Genomic DNA, 16684 nt, shown 5'->3' on the forward strand with positions numbered 1-16684 from the left:
GCTGCCCCAACCACGAGCTAGGCCGTGACTTCAATGACGGTAAGAACCCCCTAGGGGTCAACCATAAGGGGGGGCCTGGGGGTGAAGGTCCCCTCGGGCCAGTAGAACGTTCAGCTAATATATAGATTGTAGCTGTAGATCAAATCTATAGATTCATATTCATATTATTGATATATTTTTATTAGAGCTGTCAGTTAAACGCGTTATTAACGGCGTTAAAATTTTTATCGCGCGATTAACGCAATTACTTTATAGAAAAAAAAAAAAAAAAAAAAAAAATTTCTTTGGCTCAAAACAAAGAAGCAGAAGCCTGACTGCTATGTTCAAATGACATTTGTTCAAAGCAGTCGTTTAATTGCACTATAGGCTCTTTTTTTTGTATCGTCCTGTTTTGATCAGTGTATATGCCAATGTTGTTATCAATAAAAAATCATTTGCCCAAGGCAAGCCGATGCACTTCACCTTGTTGATAAGAGAATTAAAATGAGAAGAATTATGGGACAAAAAAATCAAGGGATATTTAGCATAGAAAAATAATTTGCGATTAATCGCGATTAATTAGAGTTAACTATGACATTAATGCGATTAATCACGATTAAATATTTTAATCGCTTGACAGCTCTAATTTTTATATATAGATCAGATATTTAAGCACTGGACCGATTGGGTCCAGTACAAATACACACACGCTCTCGTGCACACACAGACACACACACACACGGTTCACACACACTAGTACACACACATAAACACACACACACCCAGTACACACAAACACACATATATACACACACTCGTACACACACACACACACACGCATACGGTACACAGAAACACACACTTGTACACTCACTCGTACACATAAACACACACATTCACACAAACACACGGGCACACAATCTTACACACAAACACACACTCACACACATCAAGAAGCTGAAAGCTGTACTCTGCTCTGCGCAGGTCAAGTGGCTCCAGCCAGCCACCTCATACGTGTGGAGGGGAACAACCTGTGCCAGTACGTGGACGACCCGGCCACCGGGAGGCAGAGCACGTTCGTACCGTACGAGGGGCCGCAGGTCAGTGGGTCATCAACAACCACGGGCCAGGGAGGCTGCTATGGCAGGTTCAATGTCAAATCCTTGACTTGATCAACTATTCTCTGTATACCTTAATAATGACAGTAATTATAATGATAAACTGTTTCATTGTAATACTTAAGTGAGTCATTTAGAAAATAGTCTTTTTGTTGCTTTTGGGGAAACAGTTATCATTAGCAAATGACTTGATAGCCAAAGGCGTTGCCCACAATGTCGGGCACGTCCAAACAAGAACCGGGATTAGAATGTATCACGTCTGCCTCTGAATCCCGAGTTTTTGAGGAGAACCAGAAAAAAAGGTTTTCTTTCGATTTCTTTACGGTTTTCTTTTCCTCTCAAGAATGCCTTGCAATGTCGCCCCCTGTTGGTAAAATGGGGGCTTGTTTAAGTGGCTGATTCGGTGTTGCTTATGGAAACAACTCTATGGGATTATCATACTAGTTCATGCTGAAAATCAGTAACTGGAAGACATAATTTTTCTTTGCACACTTTAATAAAGAACACGTTTAAATTTTGTTTAGATGGAATATAATAACGTTTTAAAAGCCCCAATTAACAAAATCTATATTATAATTCCGAAAGACAATTATTTTGGCCACACTTTCTTCATTCTGTCCTGACATTTAAATGACTCCAAACATACTTTCCTGTCAGTCAAGAAACGACAATCAAGACAAAAACACCATCCAAAAGGCTTCATAAATCCAGGGTGTTTGAATACGTCAATTTTGCTTACGATGCGTTGCAGGTGGGAACGGAGTTCACCACCATCTTGTACAACTTCATGTGCAACAGCAGCTGTGTGGGGGGCATGAACCGACGGCCCATCCTCATCATCATCACCCTGGAGACGCGAGAGTACGTCTTACATGCACCATTCATTTATTGGGTTTCAATTTACACAGTCAAAAAAGAAAAACCTCCACTATTTTCTATCGCTTGTTGTGTGGAACAAATTTAAAGTGTGTTATTTCGAATCGAAAGCCAAACTATTTTCCCCCCTGGCAGCGGTCAGGTTCTGGGCCGGAGGTCGTTTGAAGGGCGGATATGTGCGTGTCCGGGCCGCGACCGCAAGGCGGACGAAGACCACTTCAGGGAGCAACAGGCGCTGAACGACAGCGTGGCCAAGAACGGAAACGCCAACAAACGCAGTCAGTTCTATATACAGTGCATATACATTATAGATAGAGAAATATTATAAACCAGCTGCGGGTCACATCACAAGGAAATATTATTATGTGATGTAACGTGATGTTATAATATTTTATAATTATCATAAAAATGTGTCATTGTGTAGTAATGACTTTGCCTGTTGGCCTTTCTGCGAGGAAAGTGTTTTGTAAAATGTAATTTTCAACATTGACATTTATTTCCAGACTTCAAACAGACCCCACAAAACCTCCCCAGCCAGAACGTAAACATGAAGAAGAGGCGGAACGGAGAGGAGGAGATCTACTATATTCCTGTAAGATGACAGGCCAGTTGATCATTAACAAGAAAGCAAACAAGTGTCATTGTAGATATTACAGATCACTGCTGCAAGGGGCCACGTGCAAATGACAAACACAACAAAGTTCAACCCATTAAATGATGATGTGTGTGTGTGTGTGTGTGTGTGTGTGTGTGTGTGTGTGTGTGTGTGTGTGTCTGTGTGTGCGTGTGCGTGTGCGTGTGCGTGTGTGTGTGTGTGTGTGTGTGTGTGTGTGTGTGTGTGTGTTTGTTTCTGTGTGTGTGTGTAGGTGCGGGGCCGGGAGAACTTTGAGCTCCTGATGAGGATCAAGGACAGCCTGGAGCTGGTGGAGCTGGTCCCCCAGCCGCTCGTCGACTCCTACCGACAGCAGACCCAGCAGCAGCTGCTGCAGCGGCCGTACGTCTCCCACGCACTATCCCTCATACACACACACACACATAGTGACGCTAATAAACTCACACACACACACACACACACACACACACACACACACACACACACACACACACACACACACACACACCCAGTAACGCTAGTACACACACACACACACACACATACACATACACACCCAGTAATGCTAATAAACACACACACACACACACACACACACACACACACATACACACCCAGTAACGCTAATAAACACACACACACACACACACACACACACTCACACACACACACACACACACACACACCCAGTAACGCTAATATACACACATACACACACAAACACACGTAGAAACACATCACTCAGGCACACACACACAGGCACACACACAGTAACTATAATACAAACACAAACAAAAACACACACACACAGTAACTATAATACAAACACAAACAAAAACACACACACACACACACACACACACACACAAAAAAATAGTAGCGCAAATAAAAACGCATATATATAGAAACTCTATTACACGCACATACACACATACACATACACATGCACACAAAAAGTGCACACACTAACAGACTGGACCAAAACAGTTTTGTTCTGGTAGGAGATAAACAAGGCGTTTGATTTCAGGTTCACAGAGAGAGTTTATCTGAACCTTCGAGACCTGACAAACAATGATTACTTTTGACTTTTATTGACTTACATCTCATCCACCTCTCTTCTCTTCCCCTCCTCTACTCTCCTCTCTTCCCCTCCTCTCCTCTCTTCCCCTCTACTCTCTCCTCTCCTCTCTACCCCTCGCATCCTCTCCTCTCCCCTCCTCTCCCCTCATCTCCCATCCTCTCCTCCTCTCCCCTCTCCTCCCCTCTTCTCTCCTCCCCTCTCTACCCCTCCCATCCCCTCCTCTATTCTCTTCCTCTCCCCTCCACTACCCTCCTCTCCTCTCCAGGAGTCACATCTCGTCCCCGGCCTCCTACTCCCCTCTGTCCAACATGAACAAGCTCCACACACACGGCGGCGGCCTGAGCAAGCCGCCCTCGGTCAACCAGATGGTGGGCCAGCAGCACCAGCACAACCACCAGGCCTCTAACAGCATGGGCCACATGGGTGAGTGGCTGCTGGCGTAGGGGACCATGGAACAGGGGGCTAGGGGGCGGGACAACCAGCCCGGAAGTACTGGGTCCCTTTGGTATCCTTGAGAAAGGCCTCAATGCTACCTGCTACTTAATGTCATCGGAATTGAAGCATCATTTGAAAATAATGAAATGACTAAATAAGAGATTGTTATATATTGATGAAATGTTATTGAGAGGGTTAGGATTAGTTGGCGTTATTTCATGCTTTGCACAGTGATTCATATTAGCGAAGTTAAAAATACACACACACACACACACCAAAGGGTTAGGGTTACACATGAGCACGTCTGAGGAACGCTTGCTCATCTCCCCCCTCTCTCTCTCCCCCCCTCAGGCCCCTCGATGCACGGGGGCCACCACATGCAGACCAACGGGGACATGAACGGGGGCCACGGCAGTCAGCCAATCGTATCAACCTCTCACTGCAGCCCGCCCCCTCCATATAACCCTGACCCCAGCCTCGTCAGGTACCTCACCCTCCAATGACAATCCTTCTTTCTCCCACTCTCAAAAGGGATCAGCCAATCACAGATGCTTTTGCATATAGAGGGCGAAGGAAGACACTCGCAGTGGTCGTGGTCGGTCGGTTGAATCGCCCGAAAGACGTACTTTACATGGAGTAGGCTGATTCGTTGAAGCCAGCCAGCCTTTGATTGCATTTTTTCGATACAAGCCTACAGATATTTTTTTCATGCACTGCTTTTATTTCAGTTTTGTTTATAATCATTCTCCATTATTCACGTTTTACATATTTTAATTTTTTAGAACCATGTGTGTGAAAACTGTAGCATTAACAACGGGCTCTTGTTAGTTGACATTTCATTGTTGATTGTACAGTTATATTGTACAGCTAATCTCTTTTTTGTTTATATTGTATTGTGGCCAAACCTTTTTACATTTCATGTATTTATAATAAAGGTTTCTTTCACCAAAGCAACGCCTGCCTTATGAATCATTAATACAACTGCATGCATTGATTATTGATTCAGTGCGGTGAGGGATTTACTTCTGTACCACAACACGTGAATCTATTTAACTTTATAACTCTGCGTGTATCATTCCTTCCAAATATTGTCTTGTAAAGTAAACCTTGAGATAATGTGACTATATCCAATGTTATCTGTTTATAACTTGGCACAACACATAATCATTTAATTACACAACTACAAGAGTTGGACCGTATTGAGTCTTCCTGATAGTGACGAGACGTCACACCGTGTCGTATCTCGTATAAAGGTCATCTTTCTCTTTTGCCTAGTGTTTTTCCGCTGGGTGCCTCTGCTGGGGAAGCTGCATGCTGACAGCCATATCTTCTCCCCTCTTCCTTCCCCCGAATACAGCTTTCTAACAAGCCTGGGCTGCCACAACTGCATCGACTACTTCACCTCCCAGGGCCTCCAGAGCCTCTACCACCTCCAGACCCTCACCATGGAGGTACCGGCAGATAGATACTGTAGATCACTATCCTATAGGATGAGATGCCCCTTGTATGGTGACACTGCGTCACATTAAACACAAGCCACCATGACTGAGCAAATTAATGCCTGTTGGTTATGATTGTTACGATATCGGAATATAGCAACGTCTTACAATTGTGAGATGTTAAGACACTTTTGTCCATGTGATGACGTTCCATGTGAATAGCCTTAACACAACCATTGGATTTACGCCTGCTCCATTCTATTGTAATGGTACATATTTCCAAATCTAAAGTTTATTTTGTTTCTTCCCCCCCCCCCCAACACACACACACACACACCACCCGTCTCCTCCCCCCTCTCCATTCAACCCCCACTCCCTCTCCCCACCCCAGGACCTGGTTTCCCTGAAGATCCCCGAGCAGTTCCGCCTGGCTATCTGGCGGGGGCTGCAGGACATGAAGCAGCAGGGGGGGCCCCTCCCGCCGCCGCCGCCGATGCCCCTGCCGTCCAACCATCACCAAGACTACCACCACCACCACCACCACCACGGCCAGCAGCTGCTGCGCTCCAGCAGCAACATGGCCGCCACCGCCATGGCCACCATGGGGCCGGCGGGCGGGGGCGGGGGCGGGGGCGGCGGCGGTGGCGGCGGCGGCGGCGGTGGCGGCGGGGAGCTCCAGCGGCAGCGCGTGATGGAGGCCGTGCACTTCCGCGTGCGCCACACCATCACCATCCCCAACCGGCCCGGCATGGGGGGTGGCCAGGGGATGGGGGCGGTGGCCGGGGCGGACGAGTGGCCCGACTTCGGCTTCGACATGCCGGACTGCAAGGTGTCCCGTAACAAGCACTCCATCAAAGAGGAGTTCATGGACAGTGACGTTCGCTAACGGGCGGGGGGGGGGGGCAAGGGCGCAGGGGCGCAAGGGGTGGGGGTCTCCGACACCTTTCACTGTAGCCGCTCTAAAAAAACAGTAACGAACTGTGACATGATATTGACACACGTTTAAGAAGATAGATTGGGCGATAACACTTAACTGCGGAGCGAACCTACTTCCTTACTGTTTTGACCTGTTGGGTGTCCTAGGTGTGAACTCATTGGAGTGAGGTTGGACTACAAAGACGGACCTTTGATTTGGCCTCAATACACGTTTCAATGACATTTGTAGTTATCATAGCGATTGTAATAACAGACCTTGCTTGTTGTTCCAACCGATTTTGTAATGAGTAACTACACTTTCTTTTGAGAGTAACAGTTGCGGCCGTAAAGAACAGTTATTAGTCGATTAATTTATTTATTATGTTTCTTTACTTGTACATATGGTTGTAAATATATGAACATGTAAATATTAGATACGTAGTTGAAAGGGTATTCAAATGATTATTAAGGTGTAGCTTCATGTTAAGTCAAGCGTATAGAATAGAAATATAAATGTCGTGTCTCAAGGACAAGATGGTGATGTTAATGGTTCAATGTCTGTGATGAGTTAGTGATTCCTAGTACACTTTAGTTTAGCCATCATCAACCCACATCTCAGTGTAAAATATGGAACAAGCGGAAGTGGTGGAGATTACTCAACTAAAGCTCAACAAGAAAGCAGATATGAGGTGATCTACAACCGTTGACATCTTAAGGAACCATGAATCAACAACAATCCACCAACATAACAGTATTATACGTTGAAAATGAGTGATCTAATTAGCCTTGTGGTAGATGATGTTACATCCACATTTATCTAAATACATTTCCAGGGAAAGAAAAAAAATCTTCTATTGAGTATTTTGAAAAACCTTGCAGGGCAAGGTTCCCATATATTGATGAAATAAAATCTAGCTCTTTATCGGTGTATCTCTATGGCGCATGACTGTGGATGTTGTGAAGAGCAACATTGTTCCCTAAAAAACACCATCAATGTCATTGATCATAGTGCGACTGTCTGTATCGGTACTGTAAAATTAAGTAGTGTGAATAAGTCATTTACTGACTTTATGACTCTTATTTGTAAACTTCTTGCAATTATCGCTATTAAAAAACGAGTTATCGTCTAGCACAGGAACGAAAGTAAACTGCTGTTTTTTCAACTGTCACACACATGGCCTCAGTCAATATTAGCCTGACATAGCCTACACACAGACACCTAGGCTGCACTCACACATTCACACACACAAAGTACACAAACTGGTAACAAAAACAGCACTTTAATGCTTTAAAGGGACTTTGATTTAGGTAACATGTGCTTATGAGCAGTATTATGTTTTTCACTAAGTGGATGAAACATCACGTTTTATATTGTTTTCCTGTTGATTTGGTCAACATAGTAAAGATGTGGATATGATATGATGTATCTTACTGTTTGTCAGTGTCGGTCTGTTTTGTAAAGTTGTAAGGTACAGTGTTTTTCTTATAAACTATGAATTAAAGTGCGTCTGTCTTGATTTTTAACTGGTTAATACGTAGAATATATATTTTGTCATCATATTCTCATATTAGGGTATACTTTCAATCAGGTTTAAATTAATTAAACGCAGCTATATATTGTGTATCTATTCAGACTAAGTACTATCTTTGTATGACGTTAACTTTACTTGATAACGGTGTTTTCATAAAATAACAAAGACATCTATGAAACCAAACCCTGCCGTACGCTCGGAGCTCTACTACCTTGTCTGCCGCATTCCACCCTATCCGTCCCGGAAGTAGTGACGTGTTCACAGTAGCCAGCTTGAGAGTTAGCTTGTTAGGTAGCTAGTTAGGTCGAGCCGGGAGTGACACAGCTGCCACATCAGGTAAGTGTCTTGCAAATTAAATACAAACCAGACCTGAATTAAATTGATAGGTGTGTTATGCATAAGAAAATGTAGCTATTGAATAGAAAAAAACATCCAATACATTATCTTGTTGTGGTGATACGATAGCAGTGGGATTCCTCAATGAGATAGCTTGCTTAGCTGCTGTTGCTAGCCAAGTGCAGCATCTCCGGAAGTGAGTTGTCAAATTCACGAAACCTCTGCTGGTAGTTGTAGTTTAATTTCTTAGCTATTCCACGAGTAAACATTGGAAGAATGTTGCAATATACTACACGCAGAGAATTTCCGGTGCAAACGCTCATCGCTGTGGATTGTGGAAACTGTAGTGTTTCATTCAACAAAGCACATAGGCGTTTGAAGGAGTTCAGCTCAAATTGAACTACAACATGCATAGTATTCGAGAAGGGGTATATTCTACTGCTAGATGGCTAGCTATATTCCACTCGCTTGTAACCAATCGTTATTAACGTAATAATATCACTAAAGGCTCAACTAAAAGGATGACAACCTTATTCGTCATGTTACTTCTTTATAGATGTGTTGTTAACGCTAGCTGAATTAATATAGCCTGTTGGTTTGCTGTTTGAGGAGCAGGCTAGTAATCGAGCTAATGGGAGAAAGCCCCTAAAAACCAGACAGTTTCACTTATTCCTTCGGTTATTACTAATATAATTCATTCATTTTAACAGTATAATAACCTCTAGGACCTATTTTTCCATCAACCCAGTTCTCCCCCTTCCCATTAAAGCTACCCTAGGTCCCTACATACCGCATAGCATTGACGACCTTTTGGTTATCAAGCCGAGGAATAAATGCTGCTAGTGTAGTACTACAACATGTAGTACTGCAAAAATTGTATGTATAACGTTACCGCTATGGTTTGGAGCATACACTGAGTCTTGTTCACAATTGTTATACACATATTACTGATATGGATTTTATAAGACATTTTACTATCTTCCAAATATCATGGTGTAGAATCTTGTAGGCCCATGTCCTACATAAAGCAAGTAGATACGGAGATCGTGTGGCGATAGATAGGAGATAATTGAAACAACCACAACTTCAGGTGCATAATAAATACTAACATTTAATATCAATCAGTTTGCTCTCACACATTAGAAATACTGTGCTATTAAAACGATTAATTTGACAGCAAAGTGTAATGTCTTATATTCGTTCCATTTATATATATAATGCACATCTTGCCTCCATTGTTTAAATTTGACTTTGCTATTTATCTGCAAATAATCTACAGCCACAATGCGCCTCAGACTACATAAACTGCTTAAACCGGTGACTTTGATACGGAAGTTGGGGTTGGGCAACCACAGTGCTTGTAAATGCCTGCAATTATCTTTCACAATTATGTGTTGGCTAGACTCATCATAAGAATAATCATAAGATGTGGTAAATACTAGAGATGTAACATGTACTTGGGTCTTTCTTCCTTACAGACAGAATGTCAGAAGGGGACAGTGTTGGGGAATCAATCCATGGGAGGCCGTCCACAATCGCTGCCTTTTTCACCCGTCTAGGACAGGTAACGTAGGGCCGACCGGGACCCATGTCATTGACAACTGTCCATCAACATTCTTTTGGATGGGTGTCTATGTTGGAAAACTGATCTGATGCTGTCATGTTGGTTTCACAAAAACATGTTTGAAAACATTGTATTTGCAAGAAGGGCCTTTCATAATTGTTTGTTTTGAAAGTTGGAGAATCTCTTTTTTTGGGTGCAAATAGTCTGCAAAAGCATGGTGGTCCATTGAGGAAGAGTCGGACTAAACGGAGATGCATCATATGTTAACATAGTAAATTCTTGTGCAGCCTGAATACGTTACAATTTCACAATACATATTGTAAATAGGATGTTGTGATAACAATCAAACAACTTTCAATGTCATGATCTTTTCAATTGTGTTCTATTTCTTCCTCTCTTTGCTCCTCCAGATCTACCAGTCATGGCTAGACAAGTCCACTCCTTTCTACATAGGGCGATGGGCAGGGACTCTCATCCTGACGGCTGTCTACATGATCAGAGTGTACATATTGCAGGTAACTTGTAGGTTCCAACTGTTCCATAGTGTTGTTTGCAATGCTATGCTTACTATAACCTTAGGACAACGTTGGGTCAATAATCTAGTAGAATGCAGGTCTAACAAGCACTGCGGTACTGGTTAGTACTAGTGGTACTACTGGGCAGTTTTTTCAACCTGATACAGCCACTACAATATGCCGGAGTTAAAGTGTGTTTTAACAAAGCGAAAGTAATCCCGTAATTCCTGTTCCCAGTGCTTTGCTTGGTCTTGGCTGTGTTGTAATTCCTCTTATTTTCCTTCTGCTGCTTTTCAGGGTTGGTATATAGTAACATACGCTTTGGGTATATACCATCTAAACCTGTTCATCGCCTTTCTATCACCGAAGGTGGATCCTTCTATGCTTGACGAAGGTAAGCCCAATTGAACAATGACAGATCCACTTGTTGTGATGAGGATGTGAATGACGGGCGTTCCTGACAATATGAAATGAATAGGAAAATCCTTTCTGTATGTATTCATTCACATATATGTGAATTGGTGTTGTGGTTTCATACCTACAACACAGTGGTAAGTGAATACAAACAAAGCATATTACTTAATATATAATACTACTCAAAGTAAATCTCATTTATGTAACTTTCACACTTCAAACTTTTTTAAACATGCTTTTATATAGTATAGTTGTTGTGAGCCTTGGTACAATCTACTTCAACTTAGCTTTTCAATTCTGTCTACACTGTCTAGGTGCTCTATTACGGATAGTAAAAATGGTTTAATGGGACCATGTTCTTGGATCACCCGTATTGTCTGTCCTGCGAATAAAACACATCTATTGACTTGTACTAATTGTAAACCCTCTTGGAAACCAGTCGGAACAGTCCAGTTACACAGTAGAATCCATCCTTCCATCCAGATGGGCCATCCTATTTTTTTAAGCTTGTTCAAGGATAGTAACATTGGCTGACGGCAAGACCGGGTATTCTTGAAACCAAGAGGAAAGTGTCATTAGCTGGTTGGGATAAGAAAATCATATATTTACCACGTCCTTACCCCTTAATTACAGCAGACGATTTCTATCGGGCTATGATTTGTTTTATCCCTTGAGCGTGAAGCGAGTTTTGAATAACCACTGGGTGGACGTGTTTAACCCGGTCTCACCTGCAGATGAAGGACCATCCCTTCCCACCAAGCAGAACGAGGAGTTCCGCCCGTTCATCAGGAGGTTGCCCGAATTCAAATTCTGGTAAGATCCCACCCGAATGCCCGGCCGCCGAAGGACACCCATGGGTGAACCAATCTCAAATTAAACTCTTCATGTGGTGTTTAATGGAACTAGGGTGGTTTCACACTCTGTCTCTGTCTGTGTTTGTGTGTGTGTGTATTTCGCCCATTTTGGTAATTAGGAGTTTTAATGCATGTACATGTACAGCTTTATACCTGGCAATAGCTTTTAATCATTTTAGATCAGCATTTTGGTGTCGTGCCACAGGTTTCATTTTGAACCTCACATGATTATTTTATGTCAAGATGCAAAACGCCCTCGTAGTCGATTTAGGAAATCGACATCAGAAATAGAGTTTGCATGCGGTTTGAATGGGTCTATGTTGTTTCCTCTTACCACAAACTATTTGAAACTTGTTTGAATAAAAGTTGCATTTAAATTGAACTTATCATCACTGCCACTGCTGTCTCTAATCACTAACATGTTGCATCTCAAAAGATGCAAAGCAAAGATTTGCTTATATCTGGGATGGGCCACATTCTTACTTGTGTAGAATTCTTCCCAGGTCAAGTAAGTATGCTCCCATCCATCTGTTTGGTTTACCTTTCTCTGGGACCCATGTTGTTGAACCCTTTAGGCCAGGCCTATTCAACTAGCGGCCCGTGGGCCAAATGCGGCCCCTCTCAATTTTTTTCTGGCCCGCAAGAGGTTGCATGCAAAAAATAAATAAAATAAAGGAGAAACATAGTTGAATGCAAACCAGGTTTCTGTGTGTAGCCGGTGATACTAGCCAGTATCAGTATCCCACAATCAGGAACTGGCATCACTTATTCCGACAATGTTTGGCTCAACCGATACGTGTGAGTCTTGCTTTTCTCATATGAATGCCATCAGAACAAGGGCACGTTGCTCCATGACCTATGAGAAGCTGCATGAGTGTCTCAGGATGAGCCAAACTAGGCAAACAAGGCAGTGCAATCTTTCTCACTGACTCACTGGCTCAAAATGTCTCATATGTACAGTAGTTCTGTTTTGTGATGATTCAAACAACATTGTTTAATTCTAAATACGTGTCCAAAATATGTGAGAACAAAATCTTTTATAATGATACGATTAAAAGTGAAGAAGGAAGGAATGCGTCTGACAAGTTTATTCCATGTAGTAGTACTATATATATTAAGTTAACACTACTTTAAGTATGATTTATTTGTAGCGATTCATTCACGTAGTTTTACTCTGTGTGGCCCATGAACCCCCAGTGATTTTCCTTTTCGGCCCACTTGATAAGGAGGTTGAATAGCCCTGCTTTAGGCTAATCTCAACTCCTAGAAATCCCTTTCCCACCTGCAGCTTGACTTTAAAAGAACCTAATGATGCAGGCAAAACCTCTGGGCTTTCCAATGCTAAAGTTGCCTATTTGTGTCACAAATATGATTGTATACATGCCGATTTCCTGTAGACAACAAGTCTAGCAAAGTAGATTATGATAAGGTGTGTAATGTCATGTGATACCCAGTTATGGCTTAGTTATGGTTCCACGTTGTGATGCAATGCAAGTGGGTTTACGGACCCATCCACGTTGTGACTTGCGGACCCTCCTTGTTACCACAGCAAGGGCCTGACATGCCCCTCCCAAAAATTGTAACCTTGCGTCGAGGCGTCACAGTAGCAAGGGCTGTGATTGGCCGCTCACTTAAACCTGACACAGAACCAAAACCGATTCATGACTGCGTCGAAGCGTCTGCGTAACCATTGCGTTGCGTCAACATGGAGCCATAACTGAGCCTTGGATTCACATGAACATTTTCTCTACATTTGTTTAACTTTGCGTTAATAAAATTCTGTCCACACATTGTGATCATATAAGAAAAACGATGTTGTATGATGTGTTGTCTTTAACGGATTGCATTTGAAGTTGTTTTGTTTCCACGCCACCAGGCATTCGGCGACAAAAGGCATCGTCATAGCCATGATTTGCACATTCTTTGAAGCCTTCAACGTGCCAGTGTTCTGGCCCATTCTTGTAATGTACTTCATCATGCTCTTCTGCATCACCATGAAGAGGCAGATCAAGGTAGGGGAGCCCTAGTTCAACCACTAGATCACTGCCATTATACTGTCGTTGTTTTTGTTTTGTGGTTGTGGTCCACAATAAAGACCAAAAATGTAATGGTTAATTACAAACTCTACATCAACCCTAGCCAATGCTAATGATGCAGGCTGATTGCTACATTGGGTTAAGTTATTTTTTAAATGAATCTTTTCTGTATGAATTATGATTTTGAAAGGAGTCATTGTAAATATTAACAGTCTTTTTTTCTATCTTTGTCCTTTAGCATATGATCAAGTACAGATACCTACCGTTCACACATGGGAAGAGGACTTACAAAGGCAAGGAACAGGACACAGCGAAACCTTTTGCTAGCTAAAAAACTAACCTCCGATCCCTCTTCCCTTCGCCCTCCTTCATATTTGAGATTCAAAAAAGATCAGCCGGGGATTGAAGAGGGTCAGCAAGTTATTATTTTTTTTGAAAGGACACAATAACATTATGATTTCGGACATTTGATCCATACATGGCAGCCATGGATAATTATAGCAGTAGACTGGCTCTGTTAGTGTGAAAATGTGGCCTTTTTCGAATAAAAAAGGTATTGGGATTTCAGTTGGCCAGACTTATCTTCATTGGGGGAATTGATGGGCATTATGTCCAGTACTTTGTACGAAGCATGGCTTTTATTTTTCATAATTAGAAGCCATCTGGTAAGTATGATGTTGCCCTGAAGGAATCATTTAGCTTTGACTGTAGATTATACTTTTATTTGATATCATCTTTTTTTTTCTTTCTTTATTAATCCTTGGTGAAACAAATCTGGTTTATTTTGATCAGTATTTTGATCCGTCATACAAAAAACGTCTCTGAAAGAAGGAATGTCTCATGCAACCTGCTTTGGACCTCGTGAGGTCTTTGACTGATTTCAGATGGCTGCTTAAATAGCCATTTTACACATAACATTGATCAACAGCCCTGTATTGGATTGGCATGCAACTTTAAAACTACTAACATTCTCCTAGAATATTGTGCCGTCGTAGGTGGTTCAAGCCTTTGGGGGAAATACCATTCCCTTACGTTTCACCAAAAGGACACTTTGGGATGCATAATTCAAGTTCAAGTGCCACTAACCCGCCGTTAGCCTAACTAGCGTATAAGCTCCGAACACTCTTAACAGAGATGGACTCTCCTGGCGTTGGGCAATCTCGGAGACTAAATTGTTGTATGATTTTATTTTGGTGGGTTTTTTTGGACACTATAATTTAGAAACCATTTTACCAAACTTGGCTGCCAGTATGCTCTTCCAGAATAGAGTAAATCTTCTGATGACCATAGTAAAAAGTAAACAAAAACACATTTGACTAAAATTCGAGTTTTCTCCAATGCTGAGGAATTTGATATTATAATGTTGGTTAAAGGTTGGGTATGGGATTTGCGAAACGCCAGCAGATTTTGAAAATACACAACTCAAATGGTCCTTCAACGCTGACTCTGACTCCACCCATTCCAAGTACATGGACGCGCAATCATGCACGAGCGCGAACACAGATTCGCGAGAGCGAGCCAGGCTAGCTAGGTTGGAGTTTAGGGTTGTCTTCTAGTGCTAGGTCCAAATGTGGATTAGCTAGTTAGCTAGCTCCATTGGCTACCGCAGGATAACAACAAACAGAAGCTTGCTCTGGGTCACAAGCTTTGAGTACGTGCATGAAGGGGTCACGCACGGGGAGGGGGAGTGCAGTACGACCGTTTGATTGACGTACTTACTGTCCAATGCCACTCGGTGGTTCTGGAAATCATTGGCTGGAGTTTTTCGAGCCCTGCCCGTTCCACAGAGGATTGACTTGTTTAATTTTCATGTCAGTACTTCTAACTCAGTGGCTGTAAGTGGGTTATGATAAGTATTTCAAGTAATTTTGCAAAAATGGCCAAAAAAGAGAATTCCATACCCAACCTTTAAGATGTCCCCTTAGCTATTCTGTGTATGTAGACTAGCCGGTGTATACTCCCTTAGATTGTGTATTTTGATTGACAATGAACAATGAGAAATCATTCCAAGCAAAAATATTGTTCTCTCTTTCTTTTGCAGAGGAAACATAAGAAAATTGAGATTGAGAGCTTTTATTGTAACAAAAGGATGAAGGGGTTGGCGATCACTTTTTTTTCCGCTGCCTCCTCAGATTTTTGGGGGTCATTTTTATCAGTATGCTGGGATTAGTTTCTGTTTTGTAACCAGAGATTCTTTTTTTCTTTTTCTTGAATACCTTCACTGGCACCATAATAGGGAATCAAAAAATGTGTCCTTTTATTTGCTTTCCTGTAAAAAGTACCATGTTTCAGAGGGTTCTCATGAGGATTTGTATATATATTTTAAAATATAAGATTGTTTTGGAGGTTTTTTTTCCAAGCATCACATGGTTTTCAACTGTAAAATCAATCGTTTGTCCTTTTGGAAATTAATGCTAGCAGAACTTGCCAATTGGGTTCTAAATTTGATTTATTTAATATCTCATTGATTGCATGTTATTGGTTCCTTGTGCTGCAGTTATAAACAACATTGATTTTAATAACTTAAATGTAATTTTTTTTCACTTCAAATGCTATTAAAGAGGCGTGTCCCATATAAAACATACATTCGGGTCTGCTTTATCCTTTGTGAACATTAAATGAAATGAGATGGGGCCTAGTAAATTAAGTTTAAACAGCAATTTGTATTTTTCTCCTATGCAACTTCAGTAGTAGGCTATAGCAACTGTAAAAAGTTGTAGGCCTATATTGATATGTGGGCCATGAGGAGGGAATGCAGTCTGTTATATGCTGCTGTAAGTAAGATGACCGTTGTAAAGTGGGCAGGAGGGGCCAGGTTTGGAAACTAAACAACCAAAGAAATTGATAGATTCCCTGAACTTATCTGAGAGGAAATGATTGGTCTATGGTCTAAATCGACTTATAATCAGAACCACTTTTAAATCGTAGCCTACCTACAGCCCCTTTTTAAAGATCTTCAATTCCAGAAGCCTATATT

The 16684-nt window shown here is 42.0% G+C and overlaps 2 protein-coding genes across 6 annotated transcripts in view; both read left to right on the plus strand.

The window, feature by feature from the left end:
* tp73 (tumor protein p73) overlaps nt 1–7378 on the plus strand; it is a 36683-nt gene extending 29305 nt beyond the window's left edge. For all 4 annotated transcript variants that reach the window (XM_030351469.1, XM_030351478.1, XM_030351485.1 and 1 more), the window contains 10 exons: nt 1–39; nt 964–1079; nt 1849–1958; nt 2109–2251; nt 2477–2565; nt 2840–2967; nt 3933–4090; nt 4454–4586; nt 5460–5553; nt 5933–7378. The exon at nt 1–39 is cut by the window's left edge and continues 148 nt beyond it. In XM_030351469.1, the coding sequence (XP_030207329.1) occupies nt 1–39; nt 964–1079; nt 1849–1958; nt 2109–2251; nt 2477–2565; nt 2840–2967; nt 3933–4090; nt 4454–4586; nt 5460–5553; nt 5933–6427 (1505 nt within the window). In that variant the 3' untranslated portion in view covers nt 6428–7378. The remainder of the gene's footprint in view (nt 40–963; nt 1080–1848; nt 1959–2108; nt 2252–2476; nt 2566–2839; nt 2968–3932; nt 4091–4453; nt 4587–5459; nt 5554–5932) is intronic.
* An 828-nt stretch (nt 7379–8206) lies between these two features.
* rer1 (retention in endoplasmic reticulum sorting receptor 1) lies at nt 8207–16291 on the plus strand. Of its 2 annotated transcripts, XM_030351543.1 has the most exons (8): nt 8207–8324; nt 9803–9888; nt 10299–10403; nt 10701–10797; nt 11552–11630; nt 13548–13683; nt 13946–14000; nt 15749–16291. In XM_030351543.1, the coding sequence occupies exons 2-8, from the start codon at nt 9808–9810 to the stop codon at nt 15757–15759; spliced, it is 564 nt and encodes a 187-aa protein (XP_030207403.1). In that variant the 5' UTR covers nt 8207–8324; nt 9803–9807; the 3' UTR covers nt 15760–16291. The 2 variants fall into 2 exon arrangements, with proteins under 2 accessions (XP_030207403.1, XP_030207393.1); XM_030351533.1 differs by having other exon boundaries at nt 13946–16291.
* The last annotated feature ends 393 nt before the right edge of the window (nt 16292–16684 follow it).

This window comes from Gadus morhua, chromosome 1 (assembly GCF_902167405.1).
Source record: "Gadus morhua chromosome 1, gadMor3.0, whole genome shotgun sequence".
Lineage (NCBI taxonomy): Eukaryota > Metazoa > Chordata > Actinopteri > Gadiformes > Gadidae > Gadus > Gadus morhua.

Excerpts from the sequence above, each read along its gene's own strand:
- rer1 (XM_030351533.1), top strand. The coding sequence starts at position 9,808 with ATGTCAGAAGGGGACAGTGTTGGGGAATCAATCCATGGGAGGCCGTCC. Across the intron at positions 10,404-10,700 it reads TCAGAGTGTACATATTGCAG|GGTTGGTATATAGTAACATA; the intron begins GTAACTTGTAGG and ends GCTGCTTTTCAG. Across the intron at positions 11,631-13,547 it reads TTGCCCGAATTCAAATTCTG|GCATTCGGCGACAAAAGGCA; the intron begins GTAAGATCCCAC and ends CCACGCCACCAG.